General features: G+C 37.9%; 1 protein-coding gene across 1 annotated transcript; it reads right to left on the reverse strand.

Annotated features, from left to right (window-relative positions):
- Positions 1-8,654: 8,654 nt before the first annotated feature.
- Positions 8,655-19,074, reverse strand: nptxrb (neuronal pentraxin receptor b). The gene is made up of 6 exons (XM_038304816.1): positions 18,825-19,074; positions 17,964-18,688; positions 12,904-13,300; positions 11,543-11,784; positions 10,577-10,756; positions 8,655-9,376 (listed from the first exon to the last, which is right to left on the reverse strand). Exons 2-6 carry the CDS (start codon positions 18,681-18,683, stop codon positions 9,131-9,133), a joined length of 1,785 nt encoding a protein of 594 aa, XP_038160744.1. The 5' UTR covers positions 18,684-18,688; positions 18,825-19,074; the 3' UTR covers positions 8,655-9,130.
- Positions 19,075-19,855: the final 781 nt, after the last annotated feature.

The raw sequence follows: 19,855 nt of genomic DNA on the forward strand, positions 1-19,855 counted from the left end.
AGAATTACATATTTATACAAAGATTAACAAATACAACAAGTAAACAAGCTTGATGGAGCTCCTTAATACTTTTACGGAATCAGTCCAATCAGGTGTTTTCTGTAATGTTCTCTCAGACTTCTGCACCTGTTGACAGATTTGTTGGTTCACTGTTTACAAGGTGCTTTGATTTTTGTGGAAAAGTTTGTTTTAAAGTATAATTTTTTTTAAACAAAAATTCTATATTTTATTCTACTGAATTATCTTTTTTTTTTTTATTAGTTTTAGTTTTGTGTTATTTGAATTAGTAATATGAATTTAGTCATTTTCTTTCTTTCTGCCAGCTACCTGGCTGTAAGTGGATGTAAGCTGTTTTCAGGAATGACAACAGAACATTAAAATCAAACGTAATTTTCTGGCAGGTATCGACATTTTAAGTTAATCTATGCATTAATAAACTATTTAAGTGGAGTGATCATAGCACTCACTTTTCTTTTTACATGAAACAAAAACATCCTCCTTGCCTTTTATGTAAACCTGCTGACAGTTCTGCATCGGCAGCACTGTGTCCGTCTCTTCCAGCTCCCAGATCAGCTTGTCTGATTGGTTAATGTTGCGCATTGAGCAGCAAAAGTTTACATTTTCCAACTCCAGCATAAGCTGCTTATGAAGAGCGTCATGTGCCTCAGATGCTCCAAGATGTGCTGCAGGACCTTTAAATACGCCTTGATTTACTTCAACTGTAGACTGCATAGACTGCATGCAAACCGGCTCCTATTGCTTCTCAACTCTCACTCTGTGTGGCCAGTGCTGCATCACCATGAGTAAGATTACTCTTATAGTCAGTGGTGTCCTTCTGTTGTCGTATCATAATACAGTCTGACCCACTGGTACCATTTTGCATAACACATCACATTAATAAACAGTTTAAGAAAACCACTAACCCTAACTCCGTGAGTTTTAATAGTGTAATACGTCTTATGCTAAATATTGTACTATGCTGAGCTATAGTTCAGTATAATATAAAAACAATTTTGTGAGTCATTTTGGAGTTTAATGGGCTGATCTTCAAATTTAGCCGGGCTAATCAAGTTCAGTTGTGGACTCACTAAACCAACTGCTTTTTTTTGTTTTGTTTTTTGTGAAAGTAACTTAAAAGATGTATATGCAGAACTCACTATTCTTTTGTAATTGGTTTCAAGAGTTGTTAAGAGTAACCTGGACTTAAAGGCAAAGTCCGGGCAGCAAGGAATGATCAGTGGATCATTATTTATACCTAAAACTAAAACCTTTGCATTGATTTAATGAATTTAGTTTTAAGCAGTAAAAAATACAAACAATAGTTGTCGTCGTGATCACTGAGTCCGATACCGGCCATTTTTGCCCTACACCTCACTCCTGACACCTTCCGGCAGTGACGTCACGGTGCGGTAAGCCTAGTGCCATTCTCCCCGCATTCAAATGAATTTACTCTTAATAAAAACACTTGTCATTTATTGAAGAGTATGTAATGATTTCATATTTAAAGTACTTTCAGAAGTTTGAATTCGGACCGTACTTCTCCTTTAATAAAGAACATTCTGTTTGTTCCACCTTATTTATACAGTGACAAAACAAAATATCATCAGTACCTAATAATGTCTAAGATAACAGAAAAAAACTTGTCTTTTCTTAATGATTTATTTTTTAATAACAGTATTAGTAAGTGCATCTTGAGTATACAATATATTATTAAATACCAGATCGTCGGCATGGAAAGAACATTTGTAAAATGTACTAAAAAGATGAGAGATGACAGATAAAGTCACTTACCCCCTGAATGTCTGCCTTTCTATCTCCACAGGGACATGGCTTTTCGCTTCCTTTCTCTCTTCAATGTGGACTGGAAGGATGATAACATCAAAAAGTCTGTACCACAGGTGTAGGCATGTTGTGACTATCGAATACGGCTAGGCTCATCAGGAATCTATCCCCTGGTCATCTTTGTCAGCAGTATGGTGTGTACTTCAAATGTCTGCAGGTCACAGCAGGAAATGTTGCTGTAAAACCTTCATATAAAAAACACGACTCAAAAAAATCCCGGCAGTTCTTCCGTGAAAAGCAGTCATTCAAGTCTGCCTTGTTTATCTTCACAAACCAGTTCCATTTTTCGGGTTACAGCTCAGACGATTAATCATAAAGGAGAAATTTTCATCAGCTGATTTCCTGATGTGACAGCAGGTAGGTTCGAAGCAGGCTTTGGTAACTGATTTGTTAGGCTAATAGATATTTTTAACTAAATGCCTAAACAAATAGAAACACAGACCAAGTTATGTCTGTAAAAGAAAAGAACACTGATCTGATCAATACAAATTATTCCAATTCTTAAATGATCTATTTAGTCAAATTACATGCAGTTCTATTCAGTTTGAATTATGATGTGTTACAGGCAAACAGGTTGACCACAAAACACCAGTTGTTAAACAGGTTTGGAAGGTCAACCTGACAGTATGGAGTTAACAATTCTGCAACAGTTTTTCTCACCATGAACTGGCATTTAGCAGCAGTAAAAACAATACTCTGTTAAGAGAAAGAAACTTCAACAGAACCAGGCTTTGTGGGAGAAGCTATGAGGCTCAATGGGGTTCAGGGGTGGAGAAGGAAAAAACAGACCCTGATAAACATTGCAAAAATATGTGGTGCAAATAAATTCAAATCAATAAATGGAGTTCAGCTGGATGTGATTTAGCCTAAGTATAAATGCAACTGATCTATGAAGGCCTCAAAGGTTTGCCAGGGAACGTTAGTGGAAAAAACAGCACAATGACGACGAAGAAACGGAAAAAAACAATAGGTATGAATGCTGACAAAGTAATCTTCTGAGTTCTTTGTCTTTTATTTTTATGGAGTTATATCAGTACAAGAACTTTGTTTATTTGGAGTGTTTTATTTGGTCCATAGTTTTAACTAGCTTGTTGTTAATTATTCATTTTCATCATAGCCACTCCTAATCCCCTGATACCTGCATTGAAGGTCATTCTCCACTCTCTCCTCGGTACACAAATTCATTTTTCTTCCATATTCCGGTCTCCTGTTTTAAGTTTTCTGTTTACATAATTAAAACATAGTTATTTCAACTTGCGTGCTACATTTTGCATACTCTGTACCTTTAAAACATTAAAGAGGCTGACATAAATATATCTATTTATATATATATTTATATATATATATCTATATATATATATATATATATATATAGATATACATATATATCTATATCTATATATATCTATATATATAGATATATATATATATATACGGTATATATATATATATATATATATATATATATATATATATATATATATATATATATATATATATATATATATATATATATATATATATATTTAGAACATGATCTTAGAATAGATTTGATCTTTTTAAACTTCAAATATTTAGTATAGTGTGCTTCTGACTTTAAAGATGGTGAGGGTGAACGCCATGAATATTTTGAAATACTATCCAGACCTTCAATAAGAAGATTTCTAATATGTTTATGGAAAATTCAGCAGGAAGTCAAAAGATGAGGAACGTTCACCACAAAAACAGACAGCAAAATTCTATAAGAACCCCCCATTATTCTAAAAGGTCAATGTTATATGAAACTAAAGAGTCAGTGAAAAAGAAAACCATCGTGCTCTGGGACCAGAAGGGTCTGGGAAAACGTAAACGGAGAGAGTAAAGTAAAAATGGAATTTCAAAAAGAATTTGAAAATGCAACTTGAAAAACAAAATGGAAATGTAATGAAGAATAACCTTTTTAAAAGTGTGATTAGGAAAGGTATTTGTAATCAGATTTATGAATTTTGGTTTTAAAATCTCCATTTAGAAATAGGGTTTGGCAATAAATTTTTTAATTCCATCATTCACAAGTCCGGTTTAATAATTAATCTAAAATGTGCAATTAGAAAATCCTTTTCAATTTAAATTGGATGATTGCATAAATGCTTATTTGGAAAATGCTCTCTACAGTAAGTCCCCCATAATGTTAGTCCTATTTAAAAGTGTATGTCACTATAAACTTGTCATAGTCTTGGTTCTGTTATGTTTTCTTTTTTGTATTCTGTTTTACCTTGTTCCATTTTTTCTAGTTTTTGTGGTTTCATTCTTATTTTGTTATGTTTTCTGGTTATTTTCAATTCTCAGGATTTTATTTGTTGCCCTCTTGCTCTCCTTAGTTCTCCTTTTTTCCCTTTGCTCCCTTCTTGTATTTGCTCTCCTCACACCTGCTTCCAATCTGCTCGTTAGCTCTCCCCTTGTTTCAGTCTCCCATAAATACTCTCTCTGTGCAATTCTTCAGTGCTGGTTCCTCGTCAATCTTCCTCCAACTCCGTCTCTCTGAGCCTTCCACCTTGCGATAGTTATTCCCCCTGATGTCTCCATGGTTTTTGGTTCGCTTTGACTTGTTTTCTTGTTTGATTTTTGGATTTTTGGACACCTGGTTTCCTGTTAGTTTGGACTTTATTTTCTTTTTGGATTACCTGCCTTTGTTTTCAGTGAACCTTCATTTAATCACCTAGAAATTCACCTCTGCCTTCCTGTCTCTGCTTTTGGGTCAACAATCCATAACCAAATCCTGACAAAACTTGTATGTTAAACAGACACAATCCAGAACTTTTTCAGGAGGATTTCAAAGAGACCGTCATGTGCTGATTTGTAATAGAGACTGACATTTTTTCGGGAATCCCATGGGTCACGGGATTCCCGTGGGATTCCCGTGGGATGGGAGTCAGTATTAGTAACGATCACGGGATTGGGACGGTACAGGATTAAACATTAACGGGAGCAGGCGGGAGCAAACCAATAGTAACTTCCGCTCCGAGTCTTTCACCCGCGCTCAAAAACAACAAGAATGGGAGTGGTGCAGGAGCGGGAGTCATTCTGAATGGGAGCGGGATGGGAGTGGGAGTAATTTCACCAGGAGTGGGACGGGACAGGATTAAAATTTCTACTTTGGCCCGGGATCGGGACGGGACACCATTTTTTTCTGTGGGAGTGGGATGGGACAGGAGTGAAAATCCACTCCCGTGTCAGTCTCTAATTTGTAATGATGTCACTTTAAAAAGAAGTAAAGACAAAACATCCACATAAACCAATTTTTAAAAATTAAATGTATTTCTTTTGTTTTTTATACATAACTGTATTCAAATTACATGGATGTGGCTCAACAGTAGGTTTCACAGCCTTGAGCTGAGGTGTTTAGCCACAAAAAAATCCATCTGTTATCCCTGTAGTCAGGAGGAAGCTTCAACTTATTATGCCCCATTTAAATGCTGCTGGCAATTCGAAATAAAACACAGAATGAGGAATATTCACAGCATAAATTAATATTTAAGCCAGTAAAGCTGGGTGGGCTGACACTTTATCATAAACTACCTCCCTCGGAGAGGTAATGAAGGTAGGCTGTATCTATAATTCAGCAGCAGAGGAAGCAGATTGTTGGGAGAGGGAGAGGAAGACCCCATGTGACTCTGCTAACAAGCTGTGACAAAGGCGATATAAACAGAAGATTGAGCCAAGAATAAAAAAAAAATTGCTGTGAAGGAAACAAAATATCTTCTGGCTGATTATCTAACTGTGTGACTGGCTAATGACTGTCAGTGACTGTACTCCAAAGGTTAAATGAGATATTAAAACTACATGCAACCTTATTTAGTTTACCAAGAGCATGAATGATAGCAAAACATACACTTAGTGTATTTATTTGAAAGTTTTTAATTAGCTCTTAAAGACAGGAGGAAATGACATCAGTATAGTTATATTGTGTTATTATCAGTGGGAGGTTACATCTCAGCTAACAAGAAATGTGTGGGTAGATCAGCAGTCACGAATCAGCATGGCCCCTGTTAAAGGCATGAGTAACGGCTTATGTCTACTTCCAAGACCAGACTTTCTGGGGTGTCTCTGCTGAGCAATCCCACCATCTCACACATGTGTTATCACAGCCATCTTGATTGTAAAAATGCTGTTTATGTAATCTGAACACAATATAATAAAATTATTAATTACACCCATCTGTGTTGAAGCCTGTGGGGACATCTGGATTACACTATGTCCTGCTGTTTTATATCAGCGACACTCCAAATGGTCTTATGATTGACAGAGCAGATGAAACGTCACAAAGTTTATTTAAGATCAGTGATTCTCATGTTGCTGGACCAGTGCTGAGCTGAATGGATAAAACGTTTTCACAGTTTATTCAAGAGAGGTTCAGACTCTTGAGTTGCAAAGTTTGGCTTCACACCTTTAATTCTTTGTGCTTAAGAAAGAAATAAGATATCTCACCTTATGTTTTATTTTTCCTATTGTCAGAGGCAGTACAATAGTACCCATTCAAAACTTCCCTATTTTCCTTGATGGGTCCTTGGCTGGTCCCCTACAATTCCTTTTTAAAGATCAATCTGTTTACTAAAATATTCTTTCTGTCATAAATTGTTGACTTTAAGATCTAAAGAGAAATGTTATCTCCTGGTCTCCTGTGATTCAGTGAAATGGTGGAGTCAGGGTGAAAAAATATGCAAGAGGGGGTCACTCCAAGTTGGGGATATTGCTGGGAGTTGTAGGGAAGTGGGCTGCCATTCGGCTGGCATTTGGTTGAATGGCTGCTGCTGTATATAAAGCCAGACAGTTTCCGCCATTAAAAAAGCTATCTCAAAACAACATTACATGCTTCTTATTTATTATCATTATCTTATTTTTATTTGGGGAGGACAGAGGGCGGTAAGGCTACTTAAGGGGTCGACAATCTATGATAATTCATTTGTTTCTCAATCATTTGCAATTGGAATTTCTATAACATTAAATATGTTGAAGTACATGTTTGGTACAGAATGGATCACATTTGTGTATGTAATTTGTTAACTATAAACAATGAAACAAAAATAAATCTAAAACCAAACTCGGCATATGCCAGGGTAGGGGTTTATGCATGGGTGACTGAATATATGGAAAATAGAAGCAAATTAAAGGTTATACAAGAAAAGGTATTTTACCATTTAATCATATAAACCAGTGCTGATTTTTTTTAGATTTTAATAAATTTAATAATAAAGCATATTTATTGCAGCTGTTAGTTTTTTTTTAGCTGATTAATAGTTTAAGGCCAACATCCCTTCTTTTCCTTTACAAAATGGACCAGAATGATGTTTTTTTCTGCTTACAAAAAGTAACTAAGTGACTTTTAGATAAAGGAAAATTTGGTTTAAATCATTTTGATATTTACTTGTTTTTTTTGCACTCTTTCCACCGCCACACAGCACGTACTGTAAAAGTGTGATGGGATTTTATCCCATAAGTCAAGTTTTAGATACTATTAGTTCATACATTATATCTACGTTAGGCAAAGATATATATCTTTTTTTTTTTTTTTTACAGGGTCCTGTCTGGCAAGGTGGCAATAAGAATAATAGGCAAAGATATTAGAAACAAAGTATATTTTTGTTTGGATCTTAATTAGAAATTTGTAAAATATAATAAGTTATACAGAATTGATTTGTAAATTCAGAATTTTTTGCCATTTCAGTCACTGAAATCCTAATTTAGTGCATTCAATTTTAAATTGAATGATAATAGGCATAATTTCACCAACAGCTTTACTTTGGTAACAGATGGTGTCTAAGAATTATAACTAGATATAACTGAAGAAGCTGTTAGCTATGAATTCAACATCAGATAGCCTGACATGGTCATATGGTTTTCATTATAAATTAATATATTAAGTAATGGATAAGGATGACAAGGATAAAAATAATCAGCTTTATTGGTTACATTACGATGAAATGTGACCTCTGCCCACTGCTCTAGAGGGAGCAGCTTAAAGCGCCAGGAAGTAATCTGGGGGTTCTGTTCAGTGACCCAGAGCGACAGGCTGTGTTCTGAAAACACAGCCTGTCGCTGTGAAAAAATCTGCAGAAATGTGTCAAATATTTTTTGGGATGCTTTTAGATGAAATACCCCAGTGTGAAGTAAGTGAGGAATAGTTGACAAACTCAGACACAACAGGAGGCAGCAGGATAGAGCATCTCAAAAAGCATCTCTTCTGTTTATTTGCTTGTCTCTTTCTGTTAGATAAAAGCATGAGGTTTCATTTGTTAGATGACTACAGATTCTGTTGCACCGTGACATCAGATTTCTTTTTGACAGGAGAATCAATCCGCCATTACAAGTTTGTAATTTTCAGATATGTGAAATCTGTGAACATTTTCATTATAGATGTTTTGTTGTTTTTTTTTACAAACAGCAAACACTCATGCAGACATACTTATTTAATCTGGTTTACATTCAACACTATTGTCGTTTTGTCAAACACATCATAATGCTTGTGTCTGCTAAGCAGCTTGGGAAACAGTGTGTTTATTTTAGAAGTCAAAAGACACATCTGCACTAAGCAGCAGCAAATTTTAATTTCCCACCTCAACTGTGGGAAAGTGAAGTATAGGACAGGCTAACGGCAGAGCAGACTAGAACAGAGCAACATGACCCATAGGACACTACACTGGCACATCAAGTTGTGCTTTATAGAAAACTTAAAATCACAGTTACTCAACAAAAACATACAGAGTAAAAAAAAAAAAACAGAGTGAAAAGTCAATAATAGCACAAGAGCATCTTAGGTTTAATTTGAAGCGTACACATGATGAGTAGACAGAACGCTGTGTCACTGTGATGTAAACTTATAAAAACCTTAGATATCTCATGACTGCAGCTTCTTTACAAAACCAAATACAAAGCCTTGAAATCCTCTGCCTATGGAATCTTGTAAGGTTAAATGAGTGGAGATATTATTTCTCTATAAGAAGCATCCTCACTGACGCTGTAAAGGCCGGAAGCTGATCCACTATGCTGCCTTAAGTGATTCTGTGACTGAAGTCGCTGTATCTCACTGCAGAAGTAAACACATGTGCGTGTACACCAACACAAACAACAAAACAGATACACCACTCTTTACAGCTTTGTAGCACACTCTGCAAGCTGATCTGCAAGTTCCCTGTCTGCCCTAAAACAAATATAGTCTTAACTCCAGTTTGATCCACCTTTAAACATCTGAATCGACTCCTAAACAGACCATCTAACAAAGCCCCGATTGGCCGGTTCCTCCTTGTGATTTTTTTCACTGTTTGGGGTCGGAGGGACCGGATCTCTGGGCCGCATGGCAGGGATCCAGAGACTCCTTGGTGGCACCGCCGTAGACGTCTACATCCTGATCGGTCCAGGGGGCGATGTTGCCGAGCGCTGTGGAGCTGCAGTCGGCGAGGGCGGCCACTTCAGCGGGTTTCAGAACCCGGTCCCACAAGTTGAACTGGGATAGCTCCCCAACCAATGCCTGGGAGGCATCAAAACGTCCGCCGAGGGTGTCCTTGGGTTGAGAAATAAACAACCGTCAAACCAAACAGCTAAATCTTTTTATTTGATGCACTATTTTGTAAAACTATTTATATTTCACCACAATCTCGTATATATTAGTTGTTTCTATGTGATAAACCCGCACAAAGTGAAGCTCATTCAAAGCTGAACAAAAAATGGAAGGAAAGTGACACTCAATTTCATATTTTTTAGAAACCAAACCAAAATTAGGCCTGAAAGTACAGCTCAAAAATTACTTAAAATTTTTATTTCTTTGTGAATTTTCCCCCAGGTAAAAGAAAACACATGATGATGCTAAAGGCTTACCAGCATCATTAAATGTGTGCAACTCTTTTTTAATCCTTCATTTTATCAACATGGACATCATGCTGACACTGACCTACTGTACATCTAGCTGAAGAGCGACAGTGCTGTCAGGAAACGTGTTTACTACGGTGTTCTCCATCCTGGTCCCATAGTAATGAAAAGGGATCAAAAGCCTAAGCCTCAGAAACACTGAATTATGATGATTCTACAAAAAATAAGATTAAAAATGTTTATTCCAGTCCAGAGCTGCCTCCTGAGGGGAGGATATGCTGGTATTTTTTCCAATAAAATCTAGTCAACACACCCGTACAACAGCAATCCATCAGCTGTTTGCAGCAGAGATTAATATAATGCTGGTTCCCTCGAACATCTATCCATCAAATCAACTCTTTTCGCATTGGTGCATCATTTTGCTGAAATGGGAGCCCTGCTTTATGCTTTACGTCCTTGGTGCAAGGACGATGAACCACAGAACAAGCTTAGAGTTGTTTCTCTTTGGCAGCAGGGTGGAGGGAACACATAAGATTTTGTAATGGTTATGTAATGTAGCTGACTCACTAATGAAGGAGAGGAGTGTGGAAACCCCAGTGTAAGGATAAGCAGCAGTAACGAGGCACAAGGGTTATCTGCTACTGCTACTCATTCATCACTCAGGTTTTAATTATTCAGCATTACATCTATCTATCTATCTATCTATCTATCTATCTATCTATCTATCTATCTATCTATCTATCTATCTATCTATCTATCTATCTATCTATCTATCTATCTATCTATCCATCCATCCATCCATCCATCCATCCATCCATCCATCCATCCATCCATCCATCCATCCATCCATCCATCCATCCATCCATCCATCCATCCATCCATCCATCCATCCCACCTGTTCCTGTCCCAGTATAAGGACTCCTCCAGGTTTGATAGGATGCCATGCAGCTAGTCCCTCTCCTCTTCCCTTCATCTTCCCCCCCTGGTAGGCCTTCCACACTCCATCCCTCAGAGTCCAGCTGACGCAGATGTGCTGCCACTCATCCTGGGGTAGAGACAGAGGAAGCTGCGCCACCTGAGGGTAAAACAACACAAACATAGAGGTTGTGATAAGCTCCTGAGGTTAAGTTTACCTGCATTATGACTGGATGCTGAACTGTAAAGACACTGTTTTGCTGCTATTTTAAACTTCTTTTAAGTTTCGAGTCTTTTGTGGCCTTTCATTCACCCCTCCTGCTGAATACCTTACCCTGACCTGTCATGATGCTGTTTGTTCACTAATGGTGAGCATTTGAACTGACATTATATTACATATAGGTGGACATACTCACTAACAGGGTATCTTCTGTAGAAAATTGACTAAACTGAATTTCATTCAATAATATTTAACACAAACAAGCAAATAAAAATGCATGCCATGCTTTGGGGCTTTTCAGTAGCAATTAAGCACTGGTGCACATCTTTCCGTCCAAAAAATGTCCCTGAGGGCTGAGTTACCTCCTACCTCTGCAAACAATAATAGATGACTTTATTTACCTTTCTCCTCTGAATGGTTTTAGTATTTTTATTTTTCTGAGGTTATTCACCTTTCTGGAATCCGTTTTTGTCTTGTTTAAATCAAAATAAGCCAGCGCTACTCAGCCATTTCTGCACTATTGATTTCTTCTTGCTTTAGCCCAGACTTTTAACAAGAAATCTCAAGTTATTTCTGTAAATAGATAGATAACTTTTTTCTGTTTTCTTTCTTTAACTTTATTTTGTTCAACTTCAGCCCAATGGGTATATAGCAAGTAATTTGTAGGCTCATTCTGAGAGATGCGAGCAACATTTAACCCCGATAGGTATGAGAAAACCCCTCTACCTTGTCATTTATGAGCAGCTCTGCAGGATTGTGGACTCCCTGCAGCAGCACCAGCTCATTAGGCTGTCCCAGCACAGAGTAGGAGAAGGGGGTTCCGATGCCTCCCTCTTTGGCCTTGAGCCACATGCAGGCAGTGAAGGCGTACATCTCGGTTATCTCTTTTCTCACCAGGCCGTACATGTAGTTGGTCCTCATGGGAAAGGAGAGGACAAAGCCGTCAGGGAACGGAGGCTCTGTCAGTGCTTTGGATCAGGGAAATGAAGAGAGATTGTCAGTCAGCAGGATGCACCAAAGAAGACTGGCTGACAGGTGTTTATTTCATTAAAACATTAAAACCTGTTTGATGCAATTATTTTCAGTGATTTTGTTTTTCTATTTAATTTGAGGGGAAATTAGACACTCTTGTTACTTAAATTATTTCAGAGAATATGTAACACAGTAGTGAAGTTTTAGATTTTTTTTCTCTGTCTTTGAGGTCAGAGAAATTTAACATCTGATTTGTTTTGTTTTTTATTCAGGTCTGGATCAGTATGGGGAAAAATTAGAGAGCAAAAAAACAATCCAGGCTTTTCTCCATGTTCCATCTTTAAAAGTCGTGTCATTCCTGCTTTGTATAATTTCTAACTTCCTTCGTTTTTTTTCCTTCCTCCCATTCTTATTTGCCTCTTTGCATCCTTCTTCCATTCTGTCTGTCGCTTATTATCTCTATCCTCCATCGTTGTGTCTTTGCACTCTCTTTCTCATTTCCCCTCTTCCCTATTAATTCCTTCCCTCCATTCTACTTTTCCTTTACTCCATTTGAAATTTATGCCAAACATGATTTTTAGGGACTTTGGAAAACAGAGCAAATGTTATTCTTACTTATCCAGTTTTATCCTTGCATGTGAAACCTTTTTACACCTTAGTACTGAAAATAAGCTCCTGTCTCATTCTAAGTAAGTGTTTGGATAAATATGCAAATGAAAACAATTATTTCATTCAAACCCTTTGTTGAACCTAAACAAAATTAATATTTAATTCATGGTGTCCTTTAAATTCCCTTTTGTTTTTGTTATTGACTTTAGGGGATTTAAATGAAGAAATTGTGTTACATTTCATTTAATCTATTTTTAGCTGAATTATTAGCACCCCCCTCAGTCCCTGCCTGACATTTTATAACCCTCTGCACTCATTATCTGTCATATTTTCATCATCAGTGTATTTTCCGCTGCTGTGATGACCCAGTTCACCCGCGGTGCTTGTTAAACTTCATTTCAGACCTCTCTCTCTCTCTCTCTCTCTCTCTCTCATTGCTTTCATGTCAGCATCCTGATGCAGTTATCTTCGTCCTCATGTGTATCAGTTTACTCCCACAGACTCACTGTGCTCCAGCTCTGTGATGCGGTGGTTGACGTTGTCAATGCCCTTGTTGATCTTCTCATGTTGGCCGTGCGTCTCCTTCCTCATGGCTTGTCGCTCCTTCTCCAGCATCTTTATCTTTCTCTCCAGTTCCCCTTCCAGGTCCTCCACCCTCCAGGTGCTCTTTCCTCGGCCAGGGGAACCCTTGGAAGAAGGAGGCCTGGAGCCAGGGGAGGGTAGGGAAGCAGGACGACGCCCCCCTGAGGCAGCCCCTGCTGCTGTTGAGGGAGCGCCACTAGTGGACGGTGATGGAGTCTTGACAGTATTCCCAGTCTGGCTGCTGCTGCTGCTGCTGCTACTGGTGCTGCTTACACCAACAGATGTATCTGTGAGGTTTAAGGCTCCGGGGCCGATCTCAGCCTGCAGGATGGAGTTAAAAGACATTAGCAGCAGCAGTGCAGAGAAAAAAAAAAAGTAACAGCATAACAAAGAATGTGCAACCAGCCAAAGAAGCAAAAACAGTTTTGCCACAGATATACTTTATGCAGGAACAGAAAAGGATTTCTCATCTGCTCCAGTGGTTTCAGTTTATTTAGATTTTTGTGCAAAAATAAACGGGAAAAATATATAAATAAACTTGCATGTTATAACTGACAAACAAACTGAACTGTTTTGAACATCTTTGCTAATCCGTATCTAAATGTTAAATCTAGTTCCTGGCTGTTTGGTTTGACTATGTTTTAAGAATGAGTTAATATAGAAATGTGAGCTGATGTCATTTCAGTTGGCAAAAGTCAGACGCTAATGATTATTCATGAGTATAACATTGTGGTGTTGGGCGGAGGACATTCAGTTCAGGTTTATTAGATAACACCAATTCCCAACACGTGAGCTTTACAGTCATTTTAGTCAAATCATTCACATTGATTTGTTAAAAGTTTTATATCTGCGGAAACCCAGCTGATGACATCCAGCCATTGATTTTTAGATTGTATGAATGCAATGTAATGCATAAGGTGATAGTGGACAATCAGTCACCTGCATTGTGTCTTTGATTTTGCTGCCATCACTTACACAGAGCATGCATTTAGCAACAATGGAGGGCAAAACTCCCCTTTAACAAGAAGAAACCTCCAGAAGATCCTAACTCAAGGGATTTAAAAGTAAATTTGGTGAATTATTAATCTCCACAACAATTTCCACTAATTATATAGGGAAGCAGTGAGCCAATCACCTTTTTGCTGCTCTATACTGCATGCATGATCTAAACCATTCCATTCAGCACAAACCCCATCCCAGCAACAAAAAAAAGACACCACCCCATAGCATGATGCAGGCAGTACTGTGTCAAAGTTAACAAGTTAAAGACATATGGCTCAATATTTAGTTAGTTGCAGTGATAATAGCAGAGGTTTTATGTGTTCCTCGTCACACGTCAAATGCATTTTGAAATTTGTTGCAGATCATAACCATAAGATGCATAAAGCAATCATTCCAAATATTGTCTAAAACAGTCGGGACATTGCTTAGACTGCACTTCTTTAAAACAGATGTGTGTACAAAGATTTATCTGAGGTTTGTAATGTTGTACTTCTAAAAGATTTTAATTAAGCTTAGTCATTTATTTTATTTGATCCGTATCTAAAGACCTTAAAGGTTTAAACTTTAGATTAAACCTCAGCATAAATAGCCTTTATTAAGATGAAATCATGCACGTCATATTCTAGATGCATCTGTCATTTTTCCTCTTTGCGGTTTAGACCAGTGGCCATGTTAAAGAGAGAGAACAACTTCCTAAACCCTAACCCTGCTGTGCTGATAATCACCCCATCTGCTATTTAGATGCAAAAGCAGAAGTTAAATAAGGTGTTGGTGAGGCTGCGTAAAAGGAGGCAAAGCTGTTAGACTGGATGAAACATTTGCGAGGGCGATATATAATATCAAGACAGCTGCTGAGGTAGCGCTGCATCTTGACATCAAGGATATAAATTCACACTGATGGAGACAACCTTGTGACTGAGCTTTCTGGGGGCTGGCTGTAATGCAGCAGGACCTGTGTGTGTGTGTGTGGATAACAGTGTCTGTCAGTCTCAGCACATTCACACAAACCTGATGCACGTACTCAGTCCCTAGACCCCAAACCACCAGCGGCAGCCTTTTTTTTCCTGTCCGGCTATCTTCATGTTTTATTCATCCCACTGTCCTGCCGTTGGATGCTGAGGAGGCAGCTGAAATAATGGGAGGTGGGGCACACTGGGGTGTGAGGACCAGTATAGGTGAAAGTATAGATTTCCCATGAGTCTGTGGGAACGTGAACAAAGGCATGATGGGCATTTGTGTCAAGAGTTGGTTTTCAGAGCGCAGGAGAGGGGAGGACTATAGATGCAGCTTGTGCAACAAAGCATAAAATAGAAAACAATACAGGAAAGAAACTAGTGGGATATTCTAATGTGTTTCCTGGATTTTAAATAATGTTTGATCTGATTAATTTATCATAATTGATCAAACCAGTTCCCGCAGTCTCCCATGCAAAAAGCAAAGAAGCTGCTTAGGACATTCAGGCCAGCAGGGGGCGCCCAAGAAAAAATACAGATATCTTCTATTTGTTGTTGAAGAGCTTTGAAGTTGTTTTAAGGGTTTGGAAAATAGCATTAGTAACAAAATGATAGATTTATGAAAAAATACATTATACTGGCTTCACACAAACACGTCGGAAAAGATTTTATTAGTCCAGCTGCTAATGCATTTCAGACAATTTTTAAATGTTTTAAATGTTGGTTTTTTGCTTGTTGTTCATAAACGTGTTCATATAGCAACGTGTTAATATCTCACAGATTACAAAGTGTACGCTAAGGAATTTGCAACCAATTAGGAATAAATTAGTCCACTTTATTGCAGTTTTATGCTTATCATTTTATAGAGACCCAGAGTCAGGTAAAAATAACATTTTTACATTATGTGTTTTATAATCAGAAAATTAGGATAAAAAAACTACAAAAAAGAAAAAAAAAATTTTAAAGAGTCATTGATGTGTGTAAAGCTAGTTCCCTTAAATGTTGTATCATGTATGGAGGTGTGGCTCATTTAAGACTGTGACATAATCGAGTTACAGGGATCGTTAAACTCACTCCTCAGTTCTAACAAATTCTATGTGAATGTCATACAAAAATTAAAGGCTTCACGGATTTGAGGCATTTATTTATTTCAATATCATTGTGCTAAATTGCATCTCCCTAAATATGACAGCAAACTGTCACTTCAAAATCTGAAAAACAGTTTGGGTTTAAACCGTTATGATATCAAAACATTTAAAAAAACACTTTTTTTTATTTAACAATGAAAATAAGACGGCCTTTAATTCAAATCATGGTCATTACAGGTTTCAAGTTGATTCTACTTTCTCTAAATGTCGAGTCACCAAAATAAATACTCTTTGTTATTTATTCTCCTCTAAAACTAAGTGAGGCCTCTGTAATTACAACCAATAACGAAAAGTTTAGTCAATGTTAACTCCTTATAGGGCACTTAGTAAAATACTATTACATTTCAAGCCAATAGTGTTATTGGAATCCAGGACAAGACCTTATTACCTTTGTACATTGCAAAAAACAATCTAGAAATAAGTAAAAAGTTCTTAAATTGAGCATATTTACATTTAATTTGAGTATGTAAATAAGATGATTTGCCAATGGAATAAGTAGTTTTACTATTAGAAAAAGATCATTAGATAAAATGCACTTGTAATAAGACAACACAACAGTTTTTTTTCCTATTTTAAATGTAAATTGTCTTGTTCCTTTAGCAAAATGTCTCACTTACCCCCTCAATTGAATAAAAAATGCAGTTATTTTAAGAAAGAAATACTTGCTTGGATTTGAATTTTTTAGTGTAACATTAAAAAAATATGGATATTTTGATGGCAAAAATTCATGTCAATGTAATAACAAGAAACGCCAACTTGCCCGAATACATTTTTTTTTTGTAAAACATAACCTTGGAGACATTTATGCTGATACTTGCACTTACATTTTTTTTATTTATAAATCTAAATATAATTGTTGCTTATTAACTTTTTAACTTTTCAATTAGCTTTTTACCTTTTTTTTGTTTTACTTGTTAACTTCTTTTCAACTTAATTTACAGTAGGTAATATATCATTCGAGGGCACATCTAATTGGTCAAATGCCAAAATAAGATGTACAGCCATGTAGCAGTATCTTTGCTGAATGGCTGCATATAGATCTTGTGCTTCTACACCTCACTGAAGGACGGGGGAGGGGGGACTCCAGATGCGTAGCCAGAAATTTTTACGTATAAGGTTGCCAGACAATAACCAGTGTACACTGAGGGGTGGCACCAAAACCTCAGGGTCAATCTACACTGTTCCAACAGGAAAATTAACAATCAAAACATCCATATTTTCTAAATAAAGACAAACTATACTTTCCTTCAACCTTTGGTAAAACAAATAGATGAATATATTTAAACATCCGTGCATTCTAGATAAAAGGTATAGTGGATACAATTCTTTCAGGTTTGAGTTCTGGGGCAAACATCTTTTCCATTGTCATTACTTACCTACTTTTATCAGTAATCATTCTGCATAACATTGATATTTACAAGTACTAATATTTACATAAATTGATTATTTAATAAGTTTTTATTAAAATAGTTATTTATCTATGATTTGACTGAAGACTTCTGGTTGACTTGCAGAGACACATCATTTTCTCTTTACCCCATAAAACACAAAATCTATTTCTGCTTGAATTCTGTACTTATCATTTTTAATGTTAGTGTATTTATATACATAATTAACCACAGTGTTTTTGTTGTCAAGTAATTGTTAATATATGAAAAATTCAAATGTTGTGAATATTCCACTTGAGATTATTAATATTGCCAACATCTGTATAAGAAGGAAATAAATGGTAGGGGTGGCCACAGATTGGCTAAGGGTGGCCATGGTCCCCCATCCAGCGCCGCCCCTGGGGGACTCCATTTGTAAGGGTGATCGAAAACGGTAACTTGCCCTATAAATGGCTAAATTAATGTACTTTTCTTTAGTCAAACTCAGTCCTACCTCTAGTTTTTCTATCCGGTCCTTCAGGTCCATGATGGCCCTGGCCAGCTCCTCCACTGCCCGGGCCGTCTGCAGCTGCGCCGCTGCGGAGGAGCTCACATCGTCTCCGGCCATGATGCGGCGGCCACCGCTCCACACCCCGACACTCCGCGCCGGCGTGGTTCTCTCATCCTCCAGGCCACTTTCACACTCGCTCAGCTTCCCCGTCAGTTCTCGGATGGTTCTCTGGTCCATGAGGATCTGATCGTTCTGCTGTAAAACCATCTGCCGGAGGTTCTCCGCTGTCATCCGGAGGTCCTCCTCTCCGTTCCCGTAGAGCGGCTCATCCTGCTGCTGCTCCCTGCTCTGCCTCACATCTTTGCTCTTACAATCTCCAACAGGTAGAGGAGTGCAAACCAACCGGCTGAAGCTGTACTGCTTCCCCGACCCACCTCCGCTATCCTTGCCGAGGTTCAGCTCGTTCAGCGTGGGGACCTCCAGATCCATCCCGCCCAGCCCGTTGTCTCCATCGAAGGAGCCCGGTCCGTGCAGCGCGCCCAGCGGTCCCGCATGAGCCACCGATCCGGGCTCCAGAGGCTGGATCAGCGCCTCCGAAGTCATGGTGGCATTGTCGCCGGAGGTCACGCCGCGTTTTTGGGAGTAAACACTGGCGATAATGCAGATGACAGCGCCGAGAAAGGCTAGAGAGCCCGCTCCCACCAGCACGATCATAAACTTCATCCTGCCTGGAAAAGCACATCACATCCAAGCGTTTACAAACATGCAGCTTCATTCCGCAACTACGGTACACAATACACGGAGAGCTTTACAGTCAGCATAACACCTTTTAATAAAATGTAATTTAGGAGAAAAGAATCTTACTATAATGTAAAAGCTTGAAGGTAGTTTCCCAGAAGCGCAGCTGCTTTCCTTCCTGCCTCTGATATCAGTGGCACCGCGCAGTCTGGACCTGCGGGGATGCTCTGCCTCTCTGCGTTGATAAGCTGCTCTCCTCCGTGTGTGCGTTGCCATGAGGACGGTCCGCCGGAGGAGGAGCGTGAATGACTGGTCAGGGTGGAGGTAAAAGCCTCGAGCAGCTGCAACAAACAAGGCCGTGATTGATCCGCGAGAGCGCGCGTGCGCGTGTGGAGCACGCTCCTCCAGGTTTGTTCCTGTGTTACTAAAAGGGCAATAAAAAGGAAACGTACAGATTAGAGCCACTGAAAAAATAAAAAAGTTAGCTGATTTCTAAATTTGATTGCCGTTTAATGTGGGGAAAAAGAATTCTGAGAAAAAAGTCCGAATTCTGAGATTAAAGTCAGAATTCTTAGAAAAAAAGTCAGAATTATGAGGTTAAAGTCAGAATGCTGACATGAAAGTCAGAATTCTGAGAAAAAAAGTCAGAATTCTGAGAAAAAAAGTCAGAATTCTGAGATTAAAGTCAGAATTCTGAGGAAAAAAGTCAGAATTATGAGAAAAAAGTCAGAATTCTGAGATTAAAGTCAGAATTATGACTTTTTCAACATTTTAAACTGAAATAATAAAAAAAATAGAGAGAGAAAAAAACATATTTTTGGTCTATTGAAAAATCGTTCAATTTTATGCTAAGTTGTGAAAATAAAAAGAAAATTATGTCAGACGTGGTATATAGGGTTCTAAAATATCGGGAAATGTGCACACGTCTGCTGGAAATGTGTAAGAAAACAACACATTTTGTAAAAAATAAAAAAGAACATAAAAATGAAGAAAAAAAACACCCTCTCAAAAAAGCAGGGGATATGATATCACTCTATCATAACAAATTAGGGCATCGAATCAAGAAAGAATAGAAAAGAATAGCATAGAAGTAACCTTTACTCCCCTAAGTGGGGAAATTCATGTGTCCCAGCAGCAATGACAGCCTGCAGATAGAC

Source organism: Cyprinodon tularosa, unplaced genomic scaffold (assembly GCF_016077235.1).
Source record: "Cyprinodon tularosa strain WSP-4 unplaced genomic scaffold, ASM1607723v1 ctg542, whole genome shotgun sequence".
Lineage (NCBI taxonomy): Eukaryota > Metazoa > Chordata > Actinopteri > Cyprinodontiformes > Cyprinodontidae > Cyprinodon > Cyprinodon tularosa.